The sequence below is a fragment of the Suillus clintonianus genome, assembly GCF_016758775.1.
Source record: "Suillus clintonianus strain FC179 chromosome Unknown DEU56scaffold_2, whole genome shotgun sequence".
Classification (NCBI taxonomy): Eukaryota; Fungi; Basidiomycota; class Agaricomycetes; order Boletales; family Suillaceae; genus Suillus; species Suillus clintonianus.
This window is the reverse complement of record NW_024539226.1, coordinates 552,738-574,694: the sequence shown is the minus strand read 5'-3', so window position 1 is coordinate 574,694 and position 21,957 is coordinate 552,738. Positions and strand designations below refer to the sequence as shown.

The 21,957-nt window shown below is 48.3% G+C and overlaps 10 protein-coding genes across 10 annotated transcripts; 3 read left to right on the top strand and 7 right to left on the bottom strand.

Annotated features, from left to right (window-relative positions):
- Positions 1 to 195: 195 nt before the first annotated feature.
- DEU56DRAFT_750810 (uncharacterized protein) lies at positions 196 to 635 on the bottom strand (the record flags this gene model as incomplete). The annotated part of the gene is made up of 2 exons (XM_041349547.1): positions 196 to 392; positions 455 to 635. The coding sequence occupies 2 exons, from the start codon at positions 633 to 635 to the stop codon at positions 196 to 198; spliced, it is 378 nt and encodes a 125-aa protein (XP_041215231.1).
- A 90-nt stretch (positions 636 to 725) lies between these two features.
- DEU56DRAFT_766226 (uncharacterized protein) lies at positions 726 to 1,966 on the bottom strand. Its single transcript, XM_041351072.1, has one exon. It carries the CDS (start codon positions 1,874 to 1,876, stop codon positions 1,055 to 1,057), a length of 822 nt encoding a protein of 273 aa, XP_041215230.1. The 5' UTR covers positions 1,877 to 1,966; the 3' UTR covers positions 726 to 1,054.
- Positions 1,967 to 1,978: 12 nt separating this feature from the next.
- DEU56DRAFT_766225 (uncharacterized protein) lies at positions 1,979 to 8,180 on the bottom strand. Its single transcript, XM_041351071.1, is given in 17 exon segments — positions 1,979 to 2,308; positions 2,368 to 2,595; positions 2,649 to 2,786; positions 2,837 to 3,636; positions 3,693 to 3,742; positions 3,790 to 5,222; positions 5,274 to 5,551; positions 5,602 to 5,622; positions 5,680 to 5,697; positions 5,795 to 5,799; positions 5,819 to 6,075; positions 6,125 to 6,346; positions 6,396 to 7,148; positions 7,168 to 7,225; positions 7,278 to 7,576; positions 7,629 to 7,788; positions 7,845 to 8,180. 17 exon segments carry the CDS (start codon positions 8,027 to 8,029, stop codon positions 2,081 to 2,083), a joined length of 5,133 nt encoding a protein of 1,710 aa, XP_041215229.1. The 5' UTR covers positions 8,030 to 8,180; the 3' UTR covers positions 1,979 to 2,080.
- DEU56DRAFT_766222 (uncharacterized protein) lies at positions 8,180 to 9,668 on the bottom strand. The gene is made up of 3 exons (XM_041351070.1): positions 8,996 to 9,668; positions 8,577 to 8,941; positions 8,180 to 8,521 (listed from the first exon to the last, which is right to left on the bottom strand). Exons 1-3 carry the CDS (start codon positions 9,523 to 9,525, stop codon positions 8,295 to 8,297), a joined length of 1,122 nt encoding a protein of 373 aa, XP_041215228.1. The 5' UTR covers positions 9,526 to 9,668; the 3' UTR covers positions 8,180 to 8,294.
- Positions 9,616 to 10,699, top strand: DEU56DRAFT_226476 (uncharacterized protein). The gene is made up of 5 exons (XM_041345170.1): positions 9,616 to 10,047; positions 10,103 to 10,182; positions 10,230 to 10,324; positions 10,381 to 10,502; positions 10,550 to 10,699. Exons 1-5 carry the CDS (start codon positions 9,706 to 9,708, stop codon positions 10,667 to 10,669), a joined length of 759 nt encoding a protein of 252 aa, XP_041215227.1. The 5' UTR covers positions 9,616 to 9,705; the 3' UTR covers positions 10,670 to 10,699.
- A 30-nt stretch (positions 10,700 to 10,729) lies between these two features.
- DEU56DRAFT_867724 (rRNA processing/ribosome biogenesis-domain-containing protein) lies at positions 10,730 to 13,361 on the bottom strand (the record flags this gene model as incomplete). Its single annotated transcript, XM_041355442.1, has 10 exons — positions 10,730 to 11,254; positions 11,310 to 11,563; positions 11,611 to 11,897; positions 11,948 to 12,025; positions 12,078 to 12,178; positions 12,226 to 12,313; positions 12,360 to 12,474; positions 12,525 to 12,801; positions 12,854 to 13,024; positions 13,077 to 13,361. The coding sequence occupies 10 exons, from the start codon at positions 13,359 to 13,361 to the stop codon at positions 10,730 to 10,732; spliced, it is 2,181 nt and encodes a 726-aa protein (XP_041215226.1).
- Positions 13,362 to 13,540: 179 nt separating this feature from the next.
- On the top strand, positions 13,541 to 17,026 carry DEU56DRAFT_936964 (exocyst complex component Sec10-like protein; the record flags this gene model as incomplete). The annotated part of the gene is made up of 15 exons (XM_041358824.1): positions 13,541 to 13,603; positions 13,659 to 13,734; positions 13,786 to 13,949; positions 14,001 to 14,070; positions 14,119 to 14,327; positions 14,378 to 14,476; positions 14,528 to 14,649; positions 14,700 to 14,874; positions 14,927 to 15,289; positions 15,343 to 15,629; positions 15,685 to 15,762; positions 15,812 to 16,047; positions 16,102 to 16,312; positions 16,366 to 16,428; positions 16,486 to 17,026. 15 exons carry the CDS (start codon positions 13,541 to 13,543, stop codon positions 16,892 to 16,894), a joined length of 2,625 nt encoding a protein of 874 aa, XP_041215225.1. The 3' UTR covers positions 16,895 to 17,026.
- Position 17,027: 1 nt separating this feature from the next.
- On the bottom strand, positions 17,028 to 18,641 carry DEU56DRAFT_226267 (uncharacterized protein). Its single transcript, XM_041345168.1, has 8 exons — positions 18,569 to 18,641; positions 18,297 to 18,518; positions 17,985 to 18,243; positions 17,842 to 17,927; positions 17,728 to 17,786; positions 17,663 to 17,669; positions 17,573 to 17,605; positions 17,028 to 17,516 (listed from the first exon to the last, which is right to left on the bottom strand). Exons 2-8 carry the CDS (start codon positions 18,325 to 18,327, stop codon positions 17,134 to 17,136), a joined length of 858 nt encoding a protein of 285 aa, XP_041215224.1. The 5' UTR covers positions 18,328 to 18,518; positions 18,569 to 18,641; the 3' UTR covers positions 17,028 to 17,133.
- A 32-nt stretch (positions 18,642 to 18,673) lies between these two features.
- Positions 18,674 to 20,432, top strand: DEU56DRAFT_750804 (uncharacterized protein; the record flags this gene model as incomplete). Its single annotated transcript, XM_041349546.1, has 8 exons — positions 18,674 to 18,679; positions 18,738 to 18,768; positions 18,796 to 18,855; positions 19,041 to 19,172; positions 19,326 to 19,449; positions 19,661 to 19,751; positions 20,100 to 20,178; positions 20,308 to 20,432. The coding sequence occupies 8 exons, from the start codon at positions 18,674 to 18,676 to the stop codon at positions 20,430 to 20,432; spliced, it is 648 nt and encodes a 215-aa protein (XP_041215223.1).
- Positions 20,433 to 20,539: 107 nt separating this feature from the next.
- On the bottom strand, positions 20,540 to 21,955 carry DEU56DRAFT_766174 (ClpP/crotonase-like domain-containing protein). The gene is made up of 7 exons (XM_041351069.1): positions 21,705 to 21,955; positions 21,611 to 21,651; positions 21,325 to 21,554; positions 21,118 to 21,276; positions 20,984 to 21,064; positions 20,854 to 20,919; positions 20,540 to 20,804 (listed from the first exon to the last, which is right to left on the bottom strand). The coding sequence occupies exons 1-7, from the start codon at positions 21,888 to 21,890 to the stop codon at positions 20,695 to 20,697; spliced, it is 873 nt and encodes a 290-aa protein (XP_041215222.1). The 5' UTR covers positions 21,891 to 21,955; the 3' UTR covers positions 20,540 to 20,694.
- Between the last annotated feature and the right edge of the window lie 2 nt (positions 21,956 to 21,957).

The window sequence follows — 21,957 nt, the reverse complement described above, 5'->3', positions numbered from 1 at the left end:
AGTGCGTATGCAAGATGATATCATGAATGCTTCTAGAAGAAAAGGCTTTGCAACCTGTGATCCACCGTAAGAGAACGGTATGGGTTGGCGAGCATGCTGAATCATGGGATAAGTGTTTCTGTTTTCGAGACGGCTGATAGGACTCCCCACTCGCCATATATTTTAGTGAGTCACCAACAACAGACGGAGGTTATGTCATGTTGAATATGAACGCGTCAGTCGTTCGACTGGTGTACACTCCTCCACTCCCCTCACGCAAACAACCGTTGCTGCGTCTGCATCTACTGCGTCTGGGACGGTGCACTTGATATCCTCTGCATTGGGACATGGGCAATCAGACGGTCTCTTGACACATGCCAGGGTACTTGGGCAGAGGTATTGGGAGCACGATACTAATTAAACATTACGAGTTAGTGATTCTTAGAAGTAGTGTATTGTGTTTTTGTGTACTGACGGGCTTCTGAATGGGCCATCCATTGGGAATTATCAGAAGGTCCAGGTCCTCTTTGTTGTTGCTGTTGCTGCTGCTGCTGTTGGGGATGCCCAAACATCTGATCAAAGAAATTGAATTGTGCGCTCGCCAGCGAGAGAGAAGCCACTAGAAGCAAGATCAGGCTGCGCAGTTGCGTAGTCATTGAATTGATGATTGTCCGCTGTCCTGCTGTCCAGAGGTTAGACGTGTCGATTGCCACGTGCACCAACGTTTTAAGTCATATTGGCTAGAGCGCACAGGCCAGAAAAAACATAACAAATTAGACTTCAATTAAACCAACAAATCGAACGACATGAATTGGACCGTATGCTGGCTGTTCTAGCAACCGGCGGTACAATATCGAAAATATATAACTGACAATGTGCAGATAGTCATTGGAGATCTCATAATAGGTAGCATGTGAATGATAGATCGGGGACACTTAATACGCCAGCCAAGTATCAGTATCGAAAGAGAAGACGGATGGAAGATAGGTTGCGTAGATCAAATAGACTGCCCCGTAAGGGTTCCTTTCAAAACAACCTCCATTGATCCTATTGGTGATTGTGTCGCGGGTGGTGTTCAAGACGCCCGAGGAGTGGTAACCCCATCTATGCACCAACTGCTAGCTGTGATGCTGGACAGCTGGCGGGATTCCTCTCGAGTAGTATGTCGATCTGAGCGAAACGTCTTGTCTATCGGAAGAGAGGATCGTGCCAAGGAGGACTTCTTGGCTTTCTTCCGAGGAGGGATATTCTCTTTGGTGATCTCCTTTTCGGAAAGGACTTCTTCAGAACTAGGCCACGAGTCTTCATTATCAGAAGACGGACTTGTTCGTCGCGATGGTACAAGAAATATGTGCGTATCCTGATACGTATCAAAGCCAGGATAATGCGCTGACTGACGATCATGAGGCAGTGGCATCTCGCGAGGAATTGCCATTGAATCAGCGCCAAGTTCAGCGCCGCGCTGAGATGACTGCAGGCGAGACGAGCGACGGAGGCTGAGTGCAGATGCTGAGTCGTCTCCGGAGGCAACGGTTGAACGTGTCAACTTTGGCGAAGGTTTCCTCGGTGTTCGTCTATCCCTTGAGCTTCCCTGGGTGGCACCAGCACGTTGTGTGGGTGATGTCAATGCTATTGACGAATCGTGGGAGGCTCCAAAGACATCACTTCCAAAACATGGAAGCTGAGGTCGCAATGACGACAGGGAGGCTTCACCAGGCAGGAGAATGCCTTCTGAATGCAGGATACGGCGCTTGGCCGGGCTGAAAATGGATGATTTTGAAGGCGAAAGAGGGCGTTTGGCTGGTTTAACAATGGTGGGAGCTGAACTGGTGCCACTAGCTAGGAAATGCGCAAGTGGCAGATCTTGCAAAGGACCAGCACGAGCCATCATGGGCATTGCAAAGAGAGTTCAAGAGAAGACTAGGCGATGCTGAAGCGACACTTGATTGATAGTGGATGGTTGGAGTCAAAGGCGCTTGGCGCTTAGCCCTCGCATAAAGCCGGATCTCATCAAAACATACAACGCGTGACATAACGTGTTCTGCTTTTGCAGTCACACTCATAAAGAACACAGTTAATTCGATCACTCTGTAGCTATGTATCAAGCAGGAACTTCCGCAAGCATCACCACATCGAAAACCCCAGTACCCGTTTGGTTAGGACGTCCCATGACCAGATTACCTGATGGCGTGGACAAGTCGTCAAAGTCACCATACAACGTCGCGTCTGAAAGGAAGGCGGCAGTTGTCTCATATGACGCCTTGAGAAGGGGCGAAGGGTTGCTTGAGAGACCCTTACGGTTGAATGGCTTATATCCGCCTTCGAATGTCTGGCCGTTGATAGTATCGTGAGTAAGTGAGTTGCGTGCCTAGTGGGTAAAGGTCTGACCATATAATCCGCAATAAGTTCCAGATGCCTCCCATCAACATCAATCTTGTAGGCGTCAAATACTCCACCAATCTCGCGTAATATCGCAGCACGCGCCATCTCCACCCCGAAAGATTTGAGGATGGAGTAGATGTCATTGGAGTAGATGGTATCCAGGTCAATGATATTATCATCTGTTGCGCCTGTAAATTGCCAGATACCCCGCAAGTTGGATCCATTGGTAGTAAGCTAGATTTGTGGTTTTCAGCTCCAAGCTCAAATGGAATGAGACAATAGCATACTCGTATCTTCTCCACTCCACGTTCCTTTACAACTGCACTAAAGCAGTCTGTGATGCCAGGGATCTCCCGGATAACAGTCTTCAGACAAGTGCGCTCGACTATGCCTACCAACAAAATTTTTGGGAAGTCTGCAGGAAACTGAAAATTTGTGAGATAAGGCAAGAACGCAAAGCGCAAACAACATGAACCTCGAGTCGGATAGAACATCTTGACTTCGTAAACGTGAACGACGTTGCTTGATGAAAGTTATTAGTGAAGGCGTCCGCTACGACTTGAGTTTGTGCATGAATAGCTGTCGGATGACCAATTCTGTCGCCTTCGCCTTCACCATCCTCTGCGTTTGACGCATAAGCGGCCTCGATAGCGGCATCGTCCAAGTCATCCATTTCACCGTCACCGTCAGACTCGTAGGATGTCTGCTCCTGCTGCTGACGAGCTCGTTTTGGGTCAAGATCATCACCATCCCCTTGCTCACTCCGATCATCGTCATCCTTGCCACGGCTTGCGCCCTCGCCCTCACCCTCGCCATCTACAGCCTCCGCCTCGCCAATGACAGGTTCTTTAGATGCTTTACCTTTCCCAAGCTGCGCTATTTGGCCCTTCAAATCGGTGTCGAGCTTCTTCATTTCCGTTTGAATCTCCTTCTTGAGTATTAACGGGAATTTCGCTGCAAATACGGCAAGAACCTCCTCGGGTAGAATGTCATACTCCTCGGTGTATTCTTCCGCGGGGAAGAAGGCGATGTCTATAACGAATTCGGTCCGACGTGCACCGCTTTGCACAGTCAAACGCTCTTTGACCGTCACATTGTCAACCAGCTGAGACAGTGTCAATTTACTAGCTCGCTTGCAAAAAGCGTCAATGTCCACTTGGGACACGCCAGGCTCGACTTCCATAGTCATGGAAGGTGTCTTGGGCTTTTGTGAAGCTGTCATCACAATCTCCCGCAGCCGGGGAATACCCAGCGTTACGTTGGCAGCTCCGTGACCTACATCAGACAGGTGAATATTCAGCACGTTGGCAAAATTGACAATAAAAACTGACCTGCGAAATGGAACGTGTTCAGCGTCATTTGAGTTGATGGTTCTCCGACACTGCAAATAGTGAGAATAAAAAATAGGCATGGGGTCCAGAAACTTACCCCTGAGACGCCAATAAACCAACGGCCTCTCCAGGGTCCACCAAACTTCTTAGATACTTGACGTTCATGAGAATGTTGAAAAATTTGACTTTAGCGGGTTCATGCCGCCGCTTGATCTGGGGGCCGTCCGTCGCGTTCTTATCCTTGTTGGTCAATAACCCATGAGGGTTAGACTTGATGTACTGAGCCAATGCCTCCGCAAACTTCTCTGATGTGCTGCCGAGGTATCGACTAGGGCTATACACATCCAAGGCAGGAGCACGCTCCTCTCGCTCTGCGGGTGTGTACTTGTCCGGACGCACATTCGATTTCTTCAAAGTTTTCTTCATATAAGACATGGCATCATGATCGTTGATTTGACCAGCAATGTTCTTAGGCTTGTACAGGTTAAGAAGGGTGAGCTGGTTCCGGGCGACAAACTCGAACTGGTAGAGGTGCTTCTGTTTTGTGATGTCTAGCGCATCACCGCCATAGCGGAACTGGTATACGGATGAGTCACTGCCGCGGACGGTATGATCGTAGTGAACACGAATGCCCTCAAGGTGCTTGATGAGACACCGCTGAAGATAACCGGATCGAGACGTCTTGACGGCAGTATCGATAAGACCTTCACGTCCAGCCATGCAGTGGAAATAAAATTCTTGCGGCTTCACGCCCGTCAAGAAGCGACTGGCAACATACCCACCTGCCATGGCTTTCGTCTCGAATGACTTGAAAGATGGTAGAGTCTTTCCGCTGACCATTACGGGTACGCGACGACCTTCGAGTTCCTGCTGGCCAAGTGCGCATGATATCTGCTGGGCATTGACGGCACTACCCTTCGCACCAGATAGTGTCATAGTTTGCATGTGATTGTCAGGAAACTTGCGCAGAAGACCGTGAGGCATACAGGCGTCGGCAATAGATTTGGTTAGGCCCGAAAGTTTAGTCTTGACAGTGACATCGAGGCCAGCCATTTTGCTGTCGTCTCGCAAGACATCCTCGAGCAATGTCGTCAATGCTGCTGGGACTTCCTCCTTGGGTAGCTTGCTCAACGAAGGGAAATTCTCCACGGCACCGTCAAACCCAAGATCACGGCCATGTTGGAGCAGCTCAGTTCTCCTCTGATCTCCATCAGGCGTTAATGCCAGATCGTCCATGCGACACGTAAAGGCCCGATGTTGTAAAAATTTTGTGAACAGCCGGCTAAGAACACCGAGAAGCTTCCCAGCAACATCAGCTCCATACAGCTCGTATACCGAGTGCACAAGGCCATACTCGGTGGCTCCAAATGCAGATTTGTCAAGGACACCACATAGAAGTTCGCCGTCAACAAATATAACCTTGTCTTCTGAGGAATGTTTGCCCCATAAATGGCCAGGAACTTTGGCTTTGGAATCAAGGTTCAGGCCCTCCGCGTTGCTTGGCGTGATATTTTTCAGGACCGTCGAGATCTGCGTATTGCAATTAGGGGATGAGTAGGCAAACAAAGCACTGTTACTTACGACCTGTTTGCCTGTCCATAGCGGACGTGGCTTCCACACGGCCGGAGGTAGAGTGACCAGCCGTGTTAGATGATAACTCTCATCCTCAGGGCGGAGGGCTCCGTAAAGTAGCTGGAAGTACTCCTCGCGGGAAAAGAAAGCGTCTTGACAGGTCATCCAGACCCCAGCAACAACGTGATCCTGTATGAGGCCGCGTAAGGGTTTACCAGACGTCGGAACCAAATACTGATTCTCAGTGTTGGCAATTAGCATCGCCTCCGCACGAGCAACCTGGTTTTCTTCAAGGAGATTCGGATCAATATATAGATTATAATTTGAAGCAGCTCACGGGGGAAATGGATATTCATTTCTACCCAACGAGCGGTTTAGTTTCTCATTGACCTCGGAATTTCAACACAATACTCACCGTCACCATCAAAATCAGCTGTGGGCAGTTACAATTAGGTGCATTTATACGGCTTTGATTTGGAATGCATACCATTATAGGAGTTACTAAGTATAAAGAAGATTAACCATTGAACCTGTACTAGTAATTGAGAACCTACCAGTTAGCATAATGCATTCTTATGGTCTTTTCACCTCGTAAAATCCGGGCCTTATGGCACATCATACTTGGCTTGTGAAGGGTTGGTTGACGATTGAGGATCAGGATATCGCCATCCCGGAGATGCCGATACACCTTCTTATTGATGGAAGCCGTTCGCGTTGAGAGTCCGCGACGACCTGAGGAGCTATCGCTGCCATCTTGGGGCGTCAGCAGCTGGTTGGCGATGGCCGTTCTCTGCTCAGGTGTGAGTTTTTCCTAGCGAATCATGTCAGAATTATGGAAATAACGCAATAAAGAAGATTACCAAGGATTGTTTATGCCCATCTTCATACTCGACCATCGTTGCTCCTGGGTAGCCCTTCGGACCAGTAATGACCCATTGCCGCAATTCGTGGAAATTTGCAGGAGTCACAGGCTCAGGAAAGGTAAGTTTCCTCGCAAAAACAGGAGGGATGCCAATTTCATTTGGCTCGATGTTTACATCTGGCGAGATTACAGACCGTGCTGCGTAGTTGACACGTTTACCCTGCAAAGTTAATCAAATACGATGCACTCAGCAGAATACTATTACATACCATCATATGTTTACGAAAGAGACCCTCCTTCTTTTCGAGCCCTTGCTTGACGCCAGCGGGGGGGAGTTTACCGTTGCGGACGGGCGTAGGATTTTTGTTGCTGTCCATAAAGCTGTTGACGTCCGCTTGCAGCTGAACGAGCCCCTCGAGTAAAGCACCAAATAAGCGACGCCGCGTCGTATCATCAACGCCTGATCCCTTCACAGACGCGGCTTGCAGGTCTGCGTTTAAATCACGCAACCTATACGACGTATTCAAAACCTTGGCCAAAAGCTCATTCTGGGGGTGTTCGAACAGCGTTTCACCCATTGTAGCAGGCGGACGGAAACGCGTTGGCGGAACAGGGATCACTTCCATGAAAAACATGTCGGCAGATGCCAGTGATAGACCTGCAGCATTCAGGGGAGAGAAGGGTCCATGTCGACCAAAGATGAGGGAACAAATCTCAGGGCAGTTACGGAAAAGAAGACGCAAATGGGCACGACATTCTTCTGGTGCCATCACACGCTCGTTGCGACCGCGCGCGGTCTTGACTTTGCCATTTGCAGCACGAGGGGGGCCATTCTCTTTCGAGAGGCCGGTTGCTTGTAGTTCCTCTTCCTCGTCTGAGTATGTGGGCTCCCCCTCGCCTTCGGAGTCAGATTCCGAATCTACGTCCATAGTATTCGAAGGTTCGGACCGAGATTTTGAAGCATCTGCACCTTGCTGCTGGAACAAGAGGACATCTGGTCTTTTGAGACTGATGGCTCGATGCTGGTTTTTTTTGCTTGACGGAGAGATCATATTCAATGATTTTGGTGAATCCCTCCTTGCGGAACGTGTAGGAGAAGCTATTATCTTCCTTAAGCCAAAAATTCACATACAGCGAAACAGCTAACTCACGCGCCACACCCCTCATTGCTACATTTTTTGGTGATAGTTGTTCTCAAAAACTCTTGGATGAGATCTTTCCGAGCCTGATAGACAAGACTATCCTTGTAGTGATCTCGCTTGCTGCTGGACGCCTTGCTGAGATGCACCATAACGAATAACCTAACACGAGATTCCAATTCAGCAATAGTTTCGTCGCGGCTATCTTCGTTATCATCATTGGCCGTGTGTAAGGTGATATTGTCCACGTCGAGTGCAGCTTCCAGGAGACCATGTTCTAACAGGCGGAATTTGGCGACATATTTGCAGATCTGGCATGGAGCGGATTAAAAAAGGAGACTGAACGGAAGTGCATGTGCGTACCACTGATCGACTCAGTTTGAATCTATGACAAAACAAACATGTTGCGCGAAGAATATTGTACATGTTTGTCATGAACAGAGGATGGTATACAGGGGCGGGCAGTTCAATGTGACCGAAGTGGCCTGGGCACATGAAGTAAGTTAAGTGACATGTCGCACAGCTAGATGCACAGTGTCAATGCACCTGTCCCAAGACCACCAAGAGCTAGGCACTCACATATCGTGGCGATCGCTGGGACCGAGAGCAGGATCATATAAGCCACCGATGTTCGGCCTATTTAAGTCATCCAACAATACGGGGTTCAAAATCTGCTTGACGGATATCCTCCGGATGTCCTCCGCTGTCAGGAATGAGAAAGAGATGCTTGAGACGGTGGACGGAATGGAATGTGATATGTTCATGGCGGACGCAATGGCGGGTGTTCACTGTTGCGCTTTTGGATATTTCTACTGTCGGGAGAGTGTCATACCAAGCTAGAACATCCTTTTCCAAGCTGGTGAATGCGACAAGAGTTTAGTGCGAGACGCGATCGACATCGACTAAGTTTTTTTCTCCTTTCTAATTTGAGCGAGTCACGTGTTTGTACTTGTCGCCTTGCTTGAATTTGACCCTCAGTACTCAGTACTCAGTTGCAAACTCTCAACATATGAAAGTGCGATGAATACATTAACGCAAGGTACCGCTACGCTTGACACCTGTCCGACTTTGACCACTATTCTTCTGCGCCTCACTTACTAGTTCTGCGATCAACTTGTTGTATGTCTCCGAGTCCTGCTGGAGAGCATCGCGAGTTTGTAGAAGGTGTGTAAGTAGAGATGAGGCATTGGTTGTCTCTGTACGGATATCTACCAGAAACCGTTCAAGTTTCGCCAAGGGTAAGAGCGTCAATTGATCTGCTCAGCAATATACATCATAAGTCAGATCACGGCTAGAGGAAACAATACACACCTGTATCAAGTTTGAGTAGTTCCTCTACTTTCTTGGCATCTAGTTGGGGTTTGGGTCCGATACCAAGTTGTGATACAGTTGATGATCCTGGCCGCGTAGACGGTTGTGGAGTCCCTGCACGAGAAGTGGTTCTAGACGGTGGGGTACTATGGAGTGGGCCATTGCGAGGCCCCGGGGGTGCAGACATCGGTCGCGTTGATATATGTAGTGGGGGAAGGGGCTTGCCGCTTGCGTGTGGTAGTATTTCATCCAAGTTCACGGGTAGTCCAAGAGCGATTAAATGTTGCTGTCGAATGCGTGAGCGCGTCCAGTTAATGGGCTCCATGAGAGGCGGCGAATCCATCAGCATGGTATATAAACCACGACTTTATGACCTAGAGCTTCAGCATTCGAAGGGAGATTTCGCAGGGCCAACGGACCTTTCAGGTGTGACTAGTATTTGACTGACACCCTCTGCCTGTCTGATGTCTTCATCTGTGGTCAGCGAAGAGATATCCCAAATCCATACGGGATCCAGGATGCTGTTGATCTGTCTCTCCAGGTCTTCTCTGGAAGGTAGGGGGTTTAAACTGAGTGGTTCCCAGATGGTGTGAGATGGACCCGGTATTGGCTCTTCATGAAACGTAGCATCTTCTGAGAAATCCCCAAAGTCTGCACCCTGCCCAAAATCTGTATCGTGTCCAAAATCCTCGCTGCCCTCCAGGCCCTCCGCTTCTCCAAAATCTCCAAAGTCACCAAAATCATCTTCCTGCGCAACAGATGGGTTCTGTGTTTGCGGTGGCGTATGAAAGTCATCGAAATCGTCTAGTCGGTCTTGAGAGGGTGCAGGAGATGGCGGCACAGGTGATTCAGGTGATGAAAGAGATGTGATATTTGTGAGGTGTGTCGGGTCAGTGGGTGTACTATTACCCCAGACTGAAGCTCCAAACGTGAAATCTTCATCCATCATGCGCTTGGATAGGCTTGGATCTGCTTTCAGCTGCAAATTGTGCTGTTCAGCAATCGATGAATTTTGCCTCAAACTAGTTTAGTCGGTGTAACGCCAGCAGGTGGATGTTGGTTACCGGAAGGTATCATGATGGACTAACGTGACGCTGGAAGTCCCGAATTTCATTGCTCGATACTTGTCATGGCTTTAAACTTCGAGCCAGAGCTTCCTACTTTCGTCTTTGAAAGAACTTACACCAATGACCATCAGTTCCTGTTCGCTTTTCCGAATGAAAAGAAAATGCCCAATGCGCGTCAAATACAGCTGCGGCGCCTCTATGATATCATGAATCTCAGCGTGCAGCGGAACGACCTTCCCCGTGCCAGACGCGCTTGGTCAATTCTAGCCAGATGCAAAGAAATAAATTGGAAAGCAATGTGGAGGCTGGGCATCACTTTGCTCGGGAATGATGCCCGCGTAATGGAGAGCAATCCACGCAAAATAGATTATCTACGGACCATGTTACTCCAACTTCCGGAGGAGGTATGTCTCAATTTGCTGTCCTTACAATCGCGACGAGGTTAAATGACGCTCCTAGCGAGAACGTATTCTTGCTGAATTGGTCCAGCATTACATTCTTGCTGGCAAGTACAGAGATGCGCTCGACGAGCTTGAGTTGTACGTGATTTTCTCCGTCGAAAACCCGTGATCTTATGTTATAGCAGCTACCTTCCCTCATTCCCTTATCGTGACAATCCAGTACTCCACGTCTATGCAGGCTTGCTGTGTATTTTCGTTGCTCAGCCTCCTGAATCAGCTGGTCAGTTTTAGAAGTGTCGGTTATTCTGGTGTATCGGTCTGATGTCCTTGATCCAGGTGTTAATGAGGTTGAGGAAACTGCCTTTGATAGCAACTCTTTGAGTCGCGCTCAGATCTTTCTTGAACACGCAAAGGCATTGGATCCCCATAACATTGTCGCAAGCGAGTTTTTGCACAAGGTAGGTGTCGTTTGATTCCGTTCAACCGGAGAACTCACCTTTGTCAGCTGCATTCTATTTCCCAAGGACCAGCGTCGATTTCTTTCGCCAGTCATGATTCTGAAGATGAGACTCATACCAAAGGTTGTCAGCCATCGCAACCAAAGCGGAAGAGAAGTAATTCTTGATGGTACTCGTCTAACGGGTCATGAGTGAATGCAAGATTATATCCCACTTATATCGCACTATCAACCATCTGAGTCCGACTCCATATCAATAGTCGGCATTACTTCCTCTTCCTCGTCATCGTCCACCGCCACTGGGATAAACCGAGGTTCTTGACTGGAAGATGACGACAGCAGAGATTTTGTTGGTTGTTGACTTGGTATCGCTGAAGGGACGTCGGCAGAATCTTTTTTTGGTTCTTCCGCGATCTCAGACATTATTTTTTGACTGGCCGGCACCGGAGATGATATCGATATTGGTGCAGGAGCTGCTGTTTTGGGTGTTGGCATAGGTAAATGTGGCAGTACGGGTTGAGTTGATTGAGGTGTCGGGGTCACCACGATAGGGTCTGCCGCGACATCCATAGTGTTTGCATCATATGTTGTAGCCAAGGCAAATGATGTACGAGCAGCGAGCTCCTCGTTGCTTTCCTCGGCGCGGAATAGAGATAGCGCTTCCACATGAGGCAGCGGGCGGACTAATGGTGGACCGCGAGGATGAAGAAGAAGGTCAACTTCTTGTTGTAATTGTAGTTTTGTTTGCATGGTCTGCAAGTTAACATGTCGTCATGTTGGTAGAACAAACAAGATAAACATTGCCTACATGTTCATTGCCTTCCGTCACAGTTGATCTGAGGACCAAGCTAAGGCTTCTGCTCATCGCGCTCGTCGTCCCTCGAGCGAGCTCTAGACACATTCCGTTCACTTTTGCGTATACTAAACCGTGCAGATGAACGTCTTGAGACAAAGAGGAACGGGACATGGCTGTCAAGGACAGTGACAAGGACAAGAGGACACGGCAGGCCAGAGAGCGAATGGCTGGTTGCAATTCAGCGCCTCGCATTATAACTTGCAGTGCTAGAGGACGATCAGCAATCGGTTGGCTGGTCCCGACCTGAACTCACCGTCTAGGGCACAGATAATGACCGCTCCCTCGGCGATCGACGAACAAATGACGTCTTTTGATAGTTTAAACACCTCGTCTCCTTCATAATCTCGTCTGCGTTTCCTGCCTTTTTTGCTTTGTACAGAACTCGTTTCGCCTACGCGTGCATCAGACTTAGTTGAAAGCAATGGCATGAGAGAAAGCATGATGGCTTTGACGAGCCTCGTGGAGCTAAGTTCGCTGCTGGGGGAGAAGCTATTGCTCAGTAAAGTTTGGATGCATTTGAGCAGCCGACATCGTTGCTCTCTAAAACATACATGGGTCAATACTTCAGGTTTGTAGTTTCAGCGACGTACGGTAGAGGGTTTTGTTCGAGATGATATGTTATCATAACGACCAGCCGAGACACGTACGGTGTCAGTCGATGCTGAATGCTAAACCAAGACCGTCATTTGGGATACAGAACAAACTTGCATGTCTACCGACGTTTTCGCCAGGCAACAGAGCAGGTCGCATGCAGAACTCTGTAGCTCAGGCACAATAGCAAGCTCCAAGGCTCTGAATGTTGCGTCAACGTGGCCGTCTTTCTAGCAGCTCGTTGAAAAAATATCCATAGGAAGAAATCCAAAAATACCTCTTCATCAATGGTACAAGCTAGCAGGAATAGACAGAACTCCATTATACGTCCTATAGGCACTTGGACTGGTCTTTGAACGGTCGTCCTATACTTGTGTGAGTATATTCTGCCATCCTATTCGATGTATTTACCTCAGCAAACTGCAAAGCGCAGCAACGCTGCATTGCAATCGGTCGAGATTGAGGGTGACAGCTAACACTGGATCATCGCATAATAGTTCACTGGAGGGCAGGGGGCTGTTGTTCACTGTATAAGAAATCGATTAGAGATTGATATGCCAGATATAGGGATCTTACCTGGAAATGTAGATCTGAGACCTATCGACGCAGCCCAGAGACATTGAAGGGTCTCGTCTACAGATTTCTTCCACAGGTTTGCTGCCCCAACCTTGCCTCCGGTATAATGAAGAACAGCATATACGTTTGCTGCGTTATGCAGCAACAATTTATTCGTGCGTTGTGGTGCAGAGCCATTCAGGATTTGGTGACACATTTTTGTGATTGAGGAACTCGAGGCTCGATTCAATGAAGGATACAGAACAACCATGTCCTTCAATGTGTCCATTGCTAGAGCCTGACATCTTGCGTTCAGACTCTTGTGAGTTTCATGAACGTCAACCACCCACTTTAAGCTCATAATCTGCAGCCTTTTCGACGATATATACCAGCGCCTGGCTAAATTTTGGAACGGTCGGAGTGGCAAGTTGCCTTTGAAGCTCTGGCACGTCGGTTACTGCGCTGAGCACATGACGAAGATATCTTATTGAAGCCTTGAGCAGCGGCAGAGGTTCAGGTTTCTTGACTGACATGTTAGGCATCTGAGTATCAGGATGAATGCATCTCACAAACTGTAAGGATGGAAAGCGCGAGGCCTGCCCAGCTCTGCGCACACTCTGTCATCGTAGACTTTGATAGCGATGAAGTACGGTATGCGATGCACATGCCAGCCCATCGAGCTCCAGCGTCTTTTGAATGAATCAAGGAAGTCACACGGGATGTCCATTTCTGAAGATGAGGGGAAGGACACAAAGAGTCCTCTGATAGAGTTGACAGCACAGATGACAGGTGCAAAACAGAAGACGCGTCCGAGGCTAATTGTAACTGAAGCAGTGATTTCAGCGGATGAGAAGTCATTGCTCGGGATATGGAAAGAGCAAGCAAAGCTGAGGGCTGCCGCAGGGACGCGAGGCCAATAACTTTGAAAAGATTGCACTACTAAATTTGAGCAGAGGCTTTAGCTTTCAACAACAGTAAACAAGTTCCACTACGCTTCGGCTAGTCAACGTTGCGCCCTGTACTATACAGGTTGCAACATGCAGCATTACGGCGACCTCGATCCGGCGACCGAGGAACAACTACGTCTCGACAATTTTGAGGTGCATCACATTGTTCACACTACACTCAACTGTGCTGATGGTCGATGTTGAGTAGGGCAAATTCGATGTCAAAGAATTCGTTGGGTCCATATCTGAGAGACTGATCACACAATCGAAGGCAAGCTCTGGACGTACGCATGTGTGTACTTTCCCTTGTAACAATGTCTCACTCTGCTTTCTAGCATTCGATCCCAAGCCATTCATACGAACATTTGAAGCAGTCGTAGACAAGTTGATCAGTGTGCGCAAGGATGTCCAAGCTAAGACGGAACAAATGGAAAAGAGTGTCCGGGTGGCAGAGAGGGAGTACTCGAAGAAGATGGCAGACCTGAACCGAGGATTTGAGGTACGCCTCCCTGCGCAGCTGTAGGCTGTCCCGATTGACTCACATGCCCAGGCCGTTGGGTCATCCTTTTCGACAATGGAAAGCAAGATGAATGAGGTTGGACGCACGGCAGTCCGGATAGGTAGCTTGCACCAACATTTCCAATACTCTCGTTAACTGTCAGCGTCAGGTGAACAGTTGGAATCCATTCACATCGAACGCCAGAGAGCCCAGGCCGCTCATGACCTCATCAATTACTACAACCAATTTTCGCGCGGTGATACTTCACGTTTGGATGCTTTGAAGAAAGAAGGTCGAGAAGGTCGAAGTCAAGTTGCCGTTATATTGCGCCGACTCACAACCGTGGCTCGAGAGGTAGATCTGCCCAGTGCAGATAAGGTACTACTCGTCATCCTTTACCTCCATCTAGTAACAAAACAAACATCCAGACACGAGAGAACATTGACAAATACTGCGAGAAGTTCGAGAAAGACATGATATACTTGTTTGACCGATGCTACCGAAAGGGAGACCCAAAGCTGATGCATGTGTGTTTCTATGTCTTCAATATATTATGATATATCTAACATTTCGTCAAGCATTGTGCACAGACATTATTGGATTTTAATGGTGGTGCATCTTGCGTTCAAATTTATGTCAATCAACATGATTTCTTCATGAATAAGGTTCGTGACACTGCAAACCACAGTGACGACCTATTGTATGTTCTCTGTTAGCTGCAGAATGCTTCTTCTTACAATTTCACGCAAGGTGGAACACCGTGACCAAACCGGATGAATGCCCACCTAAAACAGAATCAGGCCTCGCGGAGTTGTTTGGAGAAATACGAGCAACTGTTGCCCAGGAATCACAGATAGTCCAGGCAGTATTCCCAAACCCACCAATTGTCATGCAGGTTTTCCTGCAGCGTGTTTTTGCTCAGTCTGTGAGGCAGCAAATCTTTCATATAACAATGACAAGAGTCTGATTTTCTGCAGATTCAACAATACATGGAGCAACTATTAACCAAAGGCTCTTCTCTCTCCGATTTGGCTTACCTGCGGATCTTACAACTGGTGCATAATCAGACATCCAACCTCGTCGAAGACCTGAAGGCTCATGAGCTCCCATCTATAACTCCCAGCAAGTCATCTCTAGAACTAACAGAGTTTCGTAGGGTTCTCTCTGGTGCAACGACAGTTTCTGGAACATCGACGGCATCAGTTGTGAGCGCCATGCTAGAAAACGCGATGGCAGAACTGTTTGTGCCATATATTGAGGGCCAGAAATATCTTGATAGAGAGAGCAAAAGTCTAGGCGAACTTTACGCAGGGCTTCTTGCGAATTTTACTCGATATCATGTAAGTGTGTTCAATTTTGTTGCTGCAGAACGTGCTTCCTTATTGTAATGCAGATGAGAATGCAGAAAGGAAAGTCCTCGATGTTTGACCGGATGGTGGACAGGCTCGGAGCTGCTGCTGCGAACACTACGACATCTGGTGGTTCAAGCACGTCTGCACAGGCTGCAGCGCTGATTATGCGGTATGGAGGCATAAGCTCAGAACGAATGCAGGACAAGAGCTTGGAAGAAACCGTACGGGAGGAAGACGGTTTGCTGAGCATCGACGTTGCGGAGAAGATGCTCAAGTGGCATGCAGAAGCTGTTGGGAGATGTGTTGAGCTCACACCCCAGAATGACGTGTCAGTTCCGCGTTGCAATATGATACCTGATCTGACCTTGCTCATGTCCTTGCAGCCCCAAGAACACATTTATCCTCTTAAGAGTGTTGGCGGAAGCCATCAGTGCCGCATATCTGGAAACTGCAATAGATTCGTACGTGCTTCGTGAACTGTATGATAACACGTCTAAACCCGTGGCATAGAGCGATCGCTCGTCTTGAAGTTGCTGACCCGAAGCTCGAACCAAGTCTACAGCCACTCGAAATATTGCGCTCAGTAGACCTCATATGCCATCTGTGGCAGCAATATACCAATATGGCACTGTTTCCGCTAGCAGCGTCATCCGTCACTACTCGGCGTGACATGACCATCCTCAACAACCAGACTGTCAGCAGGACCGAAGGTGCGGCAAATACGCTGATACAACGTATCACAGATGGCAAGTCCTTCTACACCGCCTGTTAACTCGTGCTAACCCTCGTGCAACATTTAGCTATAATAACTTGGCTTTCTCTACAGCTCTCGAAACAGAAGAAGAATGACTTCAAACCACGGAATGACGACCTCTCATTTGCTCGTGTCAACACAGAACCTTGCGTCTCTTGTTGTGAAATACTTGAAAAAGTGAGAGATGCAGCGATACAGAGTATTAGCGGCAAGAACAGGGAGGTTTTCCTCACCGAAATAGGTGTCTCCTTCCACAGGTTTGCTGCTGTTATCTGGAAGTCGTCTATATGATGCTCATCAGGTTTCTTAGTCTACTACTTGACCATCTCCGCAAATTCCCTGTTAGTGCAACAGGAGGTTTGATGCTTGCTAAGTATGGATTCTTTACATCATCATGTTCCCTCATTACCAACATCAATTCATCTTGCAGAGACCTCAAATCGTACCAGGATACCGTGGCGTCCTTCAATATACCCGCTCTGCACGAACGATTCGAGTTTATCAGGCAGCTCGGCAATGTCTTTCTCGTGCGCCCTGAGATCCTCAGGTCTTATATCACGGAAAATTACCTCGGACGCATCGATTCCGCCTTGCTTAAGCCCTACCTTGCGCAACGAAGTGACTGGGTCCAGTTCGAGACCCGCTTCAACGAAAATGTCGATGTGGAGGATGTTGCAACAGATATTGCTTCCAAGGGCCTTAAAGACCGATTCAAGATGGCGAGATTGGGTATGATAGTGAAGGACCTTGAAGGTCTTAAGCTTGGCGAGGGCATTTCCATGGGCATCCCCAGTGGCTTCTCCATAGGCGGACGTGGAATGAACAATAATAGTGCTTAGTTCTGTGCGTAGCATACCTCTGCTGCGTTTGATATCATTGGTAAAATTTAATTTGTGTTCAAACTAATTGATGCGGGGGATGTGCCGATATATTGGATTCATGATCAACATCGTGCTGTCGACTCCAGACTGCCCCCAGAGTTTCCGACTACTTCTAGCCGACTATACATCAATTACGAGGTTCAGATTATGAAGAATGAAGTGTTCTTTGCAAGTACTGGTGCAAAATCGTACACAAGTCATACGGGATGATCAACTCCTCTGACAACGTCATTCCAGTCGTCAAGGTGCTTCAGAACCTTGGCGCACTTGTGTCTAATATCGGCCTCTGCATCCTTACCTAGTACAAGATACAGAGGCCATTCCCTGCCTGCGGCGTAGCCCTCTCCCTTCACCACATCTACAACAATTTTCATAGCTTTCTCTGGGTCGCCTGGTTGTGTCCCGGCAGGCTTATAGAAGTTCACACGTCCATTAGCTCGCTGCTCGTCATAATCCGGGATGGGATTGGAGCAGTCCCATTGGTAACCGAGGATGCCCTCGGTGCGGAATGCCCCTGGCTCCACGAGCAATACCCGAATATTGAATGGCTCCAGTTCTAACGCCAGTGATTCACTCATCGCTGGTGAAGCCAAATTGACTCTTTCCGGATTTTTTTTAGGTCAGAGGTACACTCACCATGTACGGCGGCTTTGCTTGCGGCATAGAACCCTGAAAAGAAGACGAGTGAGTGGTCTGTCATTCTTACTCGTCAAATATCATGGTTACCAAGGCCCTAACAGGTGACAATTAGCTTCAACGAGTTGGATGAAAAGCGGCTTTAAATTATTTACTCTGATTTCTGGCTTCCATGCACTCCTACTGCCGATGACCACAACTGTGCCATTGCGTTCTTGGAAGTGTCTATCAGCAAGCAAGAGATTCAAATCTTTGCGAGAAGCACTCACTTTCTCTCATGTGGGGTAGTACTGCATTGCAAACATTAACCACCCCGAAAAAATTCGTTTGAAACTGGCGGAGCATGAGCGAGGCGCTGTAAAGCGTGTAAACATGAACAGTATTCAGGGCGCGCGTGGGTTGGTGTGCATACCCTCCCTCTTCAAGAAGTGCAGGCCGCCCGTAGCCTGCATTGTTCACTAATACATCAATACCATTCCATACACTAGCAGCGTGATCTATTCGCGCTTTTATTTCCGTTGTGCTGGCATTGACGTCAAGCTGCATAAGATGAAGGTTTGGGTGCTTCGGAAAATGTTCGATTTTGCTTAAAGTACGAGCTGTCGCGATGACGCGATCCCCTCTTGCAAGCGCGAGGCCCGCAAGACGACGACCAAAGCCAGAGGATGTGCCTGCCATTAAATGGGATAAAGTGTAACGATTCATTGTGAACGAGAAAACACACCAGTAATCAGCCAGATTTTTTGGCCCAACATGAGAATATACTGCAATGCTGATGGGTATTGAAATAAGGTACTCAAGCTAGAGCTCTATACTGGTCTCTTTTGAATTGAGAGCCGGTCCGGTGGAAGACTGGCCCATCAATCTTTAGGTGATGGGGCATTGGATACGTACAGGTGTCATGCGGTCATTGGAACGAAACCGTGTGTGTCAACGCGCGTGGATACTGCAGTGTGTTGCATATGAGACTGCAGTACGAGTTTTTCAAAAACTTGCCTAGAGTGGAAGAAAAAGTCCCGTAAAGACAGCGAGGGCCGAGATAGGCACAACGCAAGTACTCTAACGCGAGTCGAGAACCCGTTCTTCACCGCATCAGATCCAATGACGGTGTGCTCTTCTCATGATAACCTAAATATTTGCCTCATCATATTGATGTGGCTTATAGACCTCTTCCGCTGTCGGGAATCTTGGGCATTGTAAGCAACCATTGATGTGGCATACAGCTAACCTGTTGGAGCTGGAACGTTGGCTATTTGCCAAGACTTGGAACGACAGCAAAAATGGTCCGACCTGGGTGGAGTCTCGTGGACATATCATGATCTATTATGACTCCGGGCGCAAGGGCAAAACATAGCCCTTGATGACAAAATTGAGTCACATATTGTACACAATGAGTCAGAAAAGTGAGGAAGTAGTTCCACTGAGAACGAAGAGACTGTCAGCTAAGATAATACTAATATATTAATAGGGGAATGCAACCTGAGATCACAACATGGGCAGAAAATAGGGACTGGCGGCAAAGGCGAGGACAGGCCGACTGGAAATGAGAGCCAAGCTAGTGATGATATGCAACAAAGATGTGATGAGAACTCCAACCTAGGTTGACGCCGCTTCCGTACACGACATCTCCGAGGGCAAAAGCGCTGCCTGCGGTGTGCCATGTCGTCAGGCAGCAATATACAACCTAGAGGCGTCTGACGCATGTCGACACTATCATTACTTTGAGCTCTAAAATCCTTCATTCTTCCATCAGTCGCTCTCACGGAACACGACAACCCTAAGATCGTTGACGGCACTTGGAACAATCAATGTGCGGGAGCCCGTGGCCGCGGGGATAGCGACGCTAGGATCAGACTGGAAAGTTGCGTAGGAACCAAGTGAGTGGATTGCTATGCGGACTAGGCTATTGTTGGTTGAAAATGGAGAATCTCGCGTTAGGAACTTTACTGTTCTTGCAGACTTTCAGGAGCTTGTCTAGCCGCTTGTCCTCCTGCAACTCCTTGTTCTTGATTGGGAGCTGCTGGAATGGACCAGAATCGCGTGTATATCCAGATACTGACTGTATGCTGAACTTGGGCGCCTAAAAAGACTTCGCCAGGGCCGAGCTATGACGATAGGCGGGGTCTTTGGGGATAGTGGGCCGGGCGTAGAGGAGGACCCGTCAGGGAGCAGAGGATACGTGAGTGGATCCGAAGGTCGCAGAGACTTATCTTACCTTCGTTTGTTAGTTGATCGGACACCTGATGCGGCTCTGGGACAAATCCAATCCAGGCAATGACATGTCATTCACATGCTGGTGGATGACGATATGTTTCTGTTGAAGTGCGGGGATTTGATTGGACTTAGCATTAGTTTTCCCACTGGCAGATGCGCACCGAATGCAATAGAACACGTCCTTCGACACCCAATTCATGGAAGCAATAAGTTGTAGCTTCATGACGTGGCGGCTACTCGCACGCCGCTCGATTGAATGCTGGACATCCACCACGATACTCCCGATGATGATTCATGAAGCTTCTGGTTCTAGAGTAGATTCATCTGCAGCATCACCAAAATGGAAACTGCTGCTGCGCAAATTATCGTCGTGCCACGTCTTGGAGATCAGCGTGAGTATTATGCACTCGATGACGATCAACAAATGTTTGGTAATACTTACTGGCATTGCGCTGCGGCGGCTGCGCCTTATGGGAACGTATCTTCGCTAGCCATTATGTCATGGCCGCTGTCTTGAACAGGCGGCGTGCCTTACAAGAGCATTGTAGCGGGAAAGGTTCCCAATATGAGAGCGTACCCATTCCTGGTGCCAAAAATGTTTCTTCACCAACATAGGACAAATGGCCCCGCAGTGACGAGCATTTAGATACGCCAGCAAAGATGTCAAAAAGCTTCCCGAGATACTACGGAAACTCTGCGACCGGCGCTATAGGATGGAGAAGTGACATGTGCCGCCAATGATATTTTCAATGAAAGCGCAGTTGCGGTAGATATAGAGATAATGGATGCGCGAATACTGATGACATAAGGCATAGGTATAGACCTCAGGTGTGGTTCGCGTGATCCTGTCTTGATTCGTTGCACTATGTGTCAACGTATGCAGCACACTCCAAATCAAAGGTAACAGACTATTCCCCTTTAAAAACAGGTTGTCGTTTTGCCTTGAATGCCTCTAGAGCCTCCAACCGATCTTTCGTGGGTAGAAGAACTTCATATGACGCTCTCTCAAAATCAAGGCCTGATCCTCGTATGTCAACAACTAAAACGATAAATGAAACGCTAAATACCTGATTCCAAAGGGAGGTCAGCTGCACGTGAAATTGCCTGCTTTGCAGCCCGAAGCGCCAATGGGGCTGTTCAATAATAAAGACGTTGAGAATGAAATTGCGCGGAAAAAAGTGAAAGCGACATGCTTACCGCTTTTGGTTATTTCCTGAGCCAATTCAACTGCCCGCTCGAAAGCCGATGTAGAGGGAGATGATACGTAATCCACTATGCCTATACTCGCAGCCTTCATCAGATGACGTTGTTGGGAAAGAAAGGTTTGCTACCCCATTCAAGTGCGTGTTGGGCTGTCAGCATCTTAGCTGTAAAAATCAGGTCCTTTGCTTTCGACATGCCCAGTAATCTGACAGCACGTTGAGTACCGCCCGCTCCAGGAATAATCCCGAGGCGCGTCTCCGGAAGACCTATCTTCGTCACACAATGTCCTTCAATACAAATCAGGCGGACTCTGCTCACGAAGTGACCGAACTCACCGGCCACACGCAAGTCACAGGCAAAACTCAATTCTAACCCTCCCCCTAATGCAGGACCATCAATTGCAGCAATTGTTGGCATAGGCAGGGTTTCCAATTGACCAAATGCAGAACGCAGGTCGGAAAGGAATTTCGCAACTTGAATTTGAGACATAGTACGTCTCTCAGCAAGGTCTGCGCCAGCGCAGAAGGAACCCATGGTAGTGGAACGTATTATCAGTGCTCGGATGCTGCGCCAAAGCTGTTCAGCGCAGTCGACTATTACTGGGCAATGTAATGTATGAACCTCTTGTCGTACTTCGCGGTTTCCAAACATTCGCGAAATTCCTGACGAGTGAATTCAGCGCGTATGACTATATCAGAGCTAGATTTCCGTTCACATTAAGTAGTTTCATTGATATGGCATTCTTTGCTTGCGGTCTATTGAGGGACAGACATGTTATACCGAGGTGAGACTGGAGAGGTTCGAGAAAAGCTTCTGGCGTCTGTGTTGAGAACAGTCTTCGCGATTGTCGCGACAGCCGCCAAGGGTGCCATATAGTCGTTACTCTCCCAGCATAGAACATACTTGTGTCAAGTGTAGTCCAAAGGTGCTGACTGGCACGTGCTTGTTGGCTCCGTTGCTTGCCCCGC

Coding starts and splice junctions, on each gene's coding strand:
- DEU56DRAFT_766226 (XM_041351072.1), bottom strand. CDS start 1,876: ATGCCCATGATGGCTCGTGCTGGTCCTTTGCAAGATCTGCCACTTGCG.
- DEU56DRAFT_766225 (XM_041351071.1), bottom strand. CDS start 8,029: ATGAACATATCACATTCCATTCCGTCCACCGTCTCAAGCATCTCTTTC. Junction 6,347..6,395: donor TCTTTCGTAAACATATGATG/GTATGTAATAGT, acceptor TTAACTTTGCAG/GGTAAACGTGTCAACTACGC. Junction 5,552..5,601: donor AATGAATATCCATTTCCCCC/GTGAGCTGCTTC, acceptor ATCTCCTTGAAG/AAAACCAGGTTGCTCGTGCG.
- DEU56DRAFT_766222 (XM_041351070.1), bottom strand. CDS start 9,525: ATGATGGATGAAGATTTCACGTTTGGAGCTTCAGTCTGGGGTAATAGT. Junction 8,942..8,995: donor ATACTAGTCACACCTGAAAG/GTCCGTTGGCCC, acceptor TAGGTCATAAAG/TCGTGGTTTATATACCATGC. Junction 8,522..8,576: donor ACTACTCAAACTTGATACAG/GTGTGTATTGTT, acceptor ATTGCTGAGCAG/ATCAATTGACGCTCTTACCC.
- DEU56DRAFT_226476 (XM_041345170.1), top strand. CDS start 9,706: ATGGCTTTAAACTTCGAGCCAGAGCTTCCTACTTTCGTCTTTGAAAGA. Junction 10,183..10,229: donor GCGCTCGACGAGCTTGAGTT/GTACGTGATTTT, acceptor ATGTTATAGCAG/CTACCTTCCCTCATTCCCTT. Junction 10,503..10,549: donor CAAGCGAGTTTTTGCACAAG/GTAGGTGTCGTT, acceptor CACCTTTGTCAG/CTGCATTCTATTTCCCAAGG.
- DEU56DRAFT_226267 (XM_041345168.1), bottom strand. CDS start 18,327: ATGTTGGGCCAAAAAATCTGGCTGATTACTG. Junction 17,928..17,984: donor GCACTTCTTGAAGAGGGAGG/GTATGCACACCA, acceptor CACGCTTTACAG/CGCCTCGCTCATGCTCCGCC. Junction 17,787..17,841: donor ACTACCCCACATGAGAGAAA/GTGAGTGCTTCT, acceptor GACACTTCCAAG/AACGCAATGGCACAGTTGTG.
- DEU56DRAFT_766174 (XM_041351069.1), bottom strand. CDS start 21,890: ATGTTCTATGCTGGGAGAGTAACGACTATATGGCACCCTTGGCGGCTG. Junction 21,555..21,610: donor ACCGCGAAGTACGACAAGAG/GTTCATACATTA, acceptor GCTTTGGCGCAG/CATCCGAGCACTGATAATAC. Junction 20,805..20,853: donor TGACCTCCCTTTGGAATCAG/GTATTTAGCGTT, acceptor TACGAGGATCAG/GCCTTGATTTTGAGAGAGCG.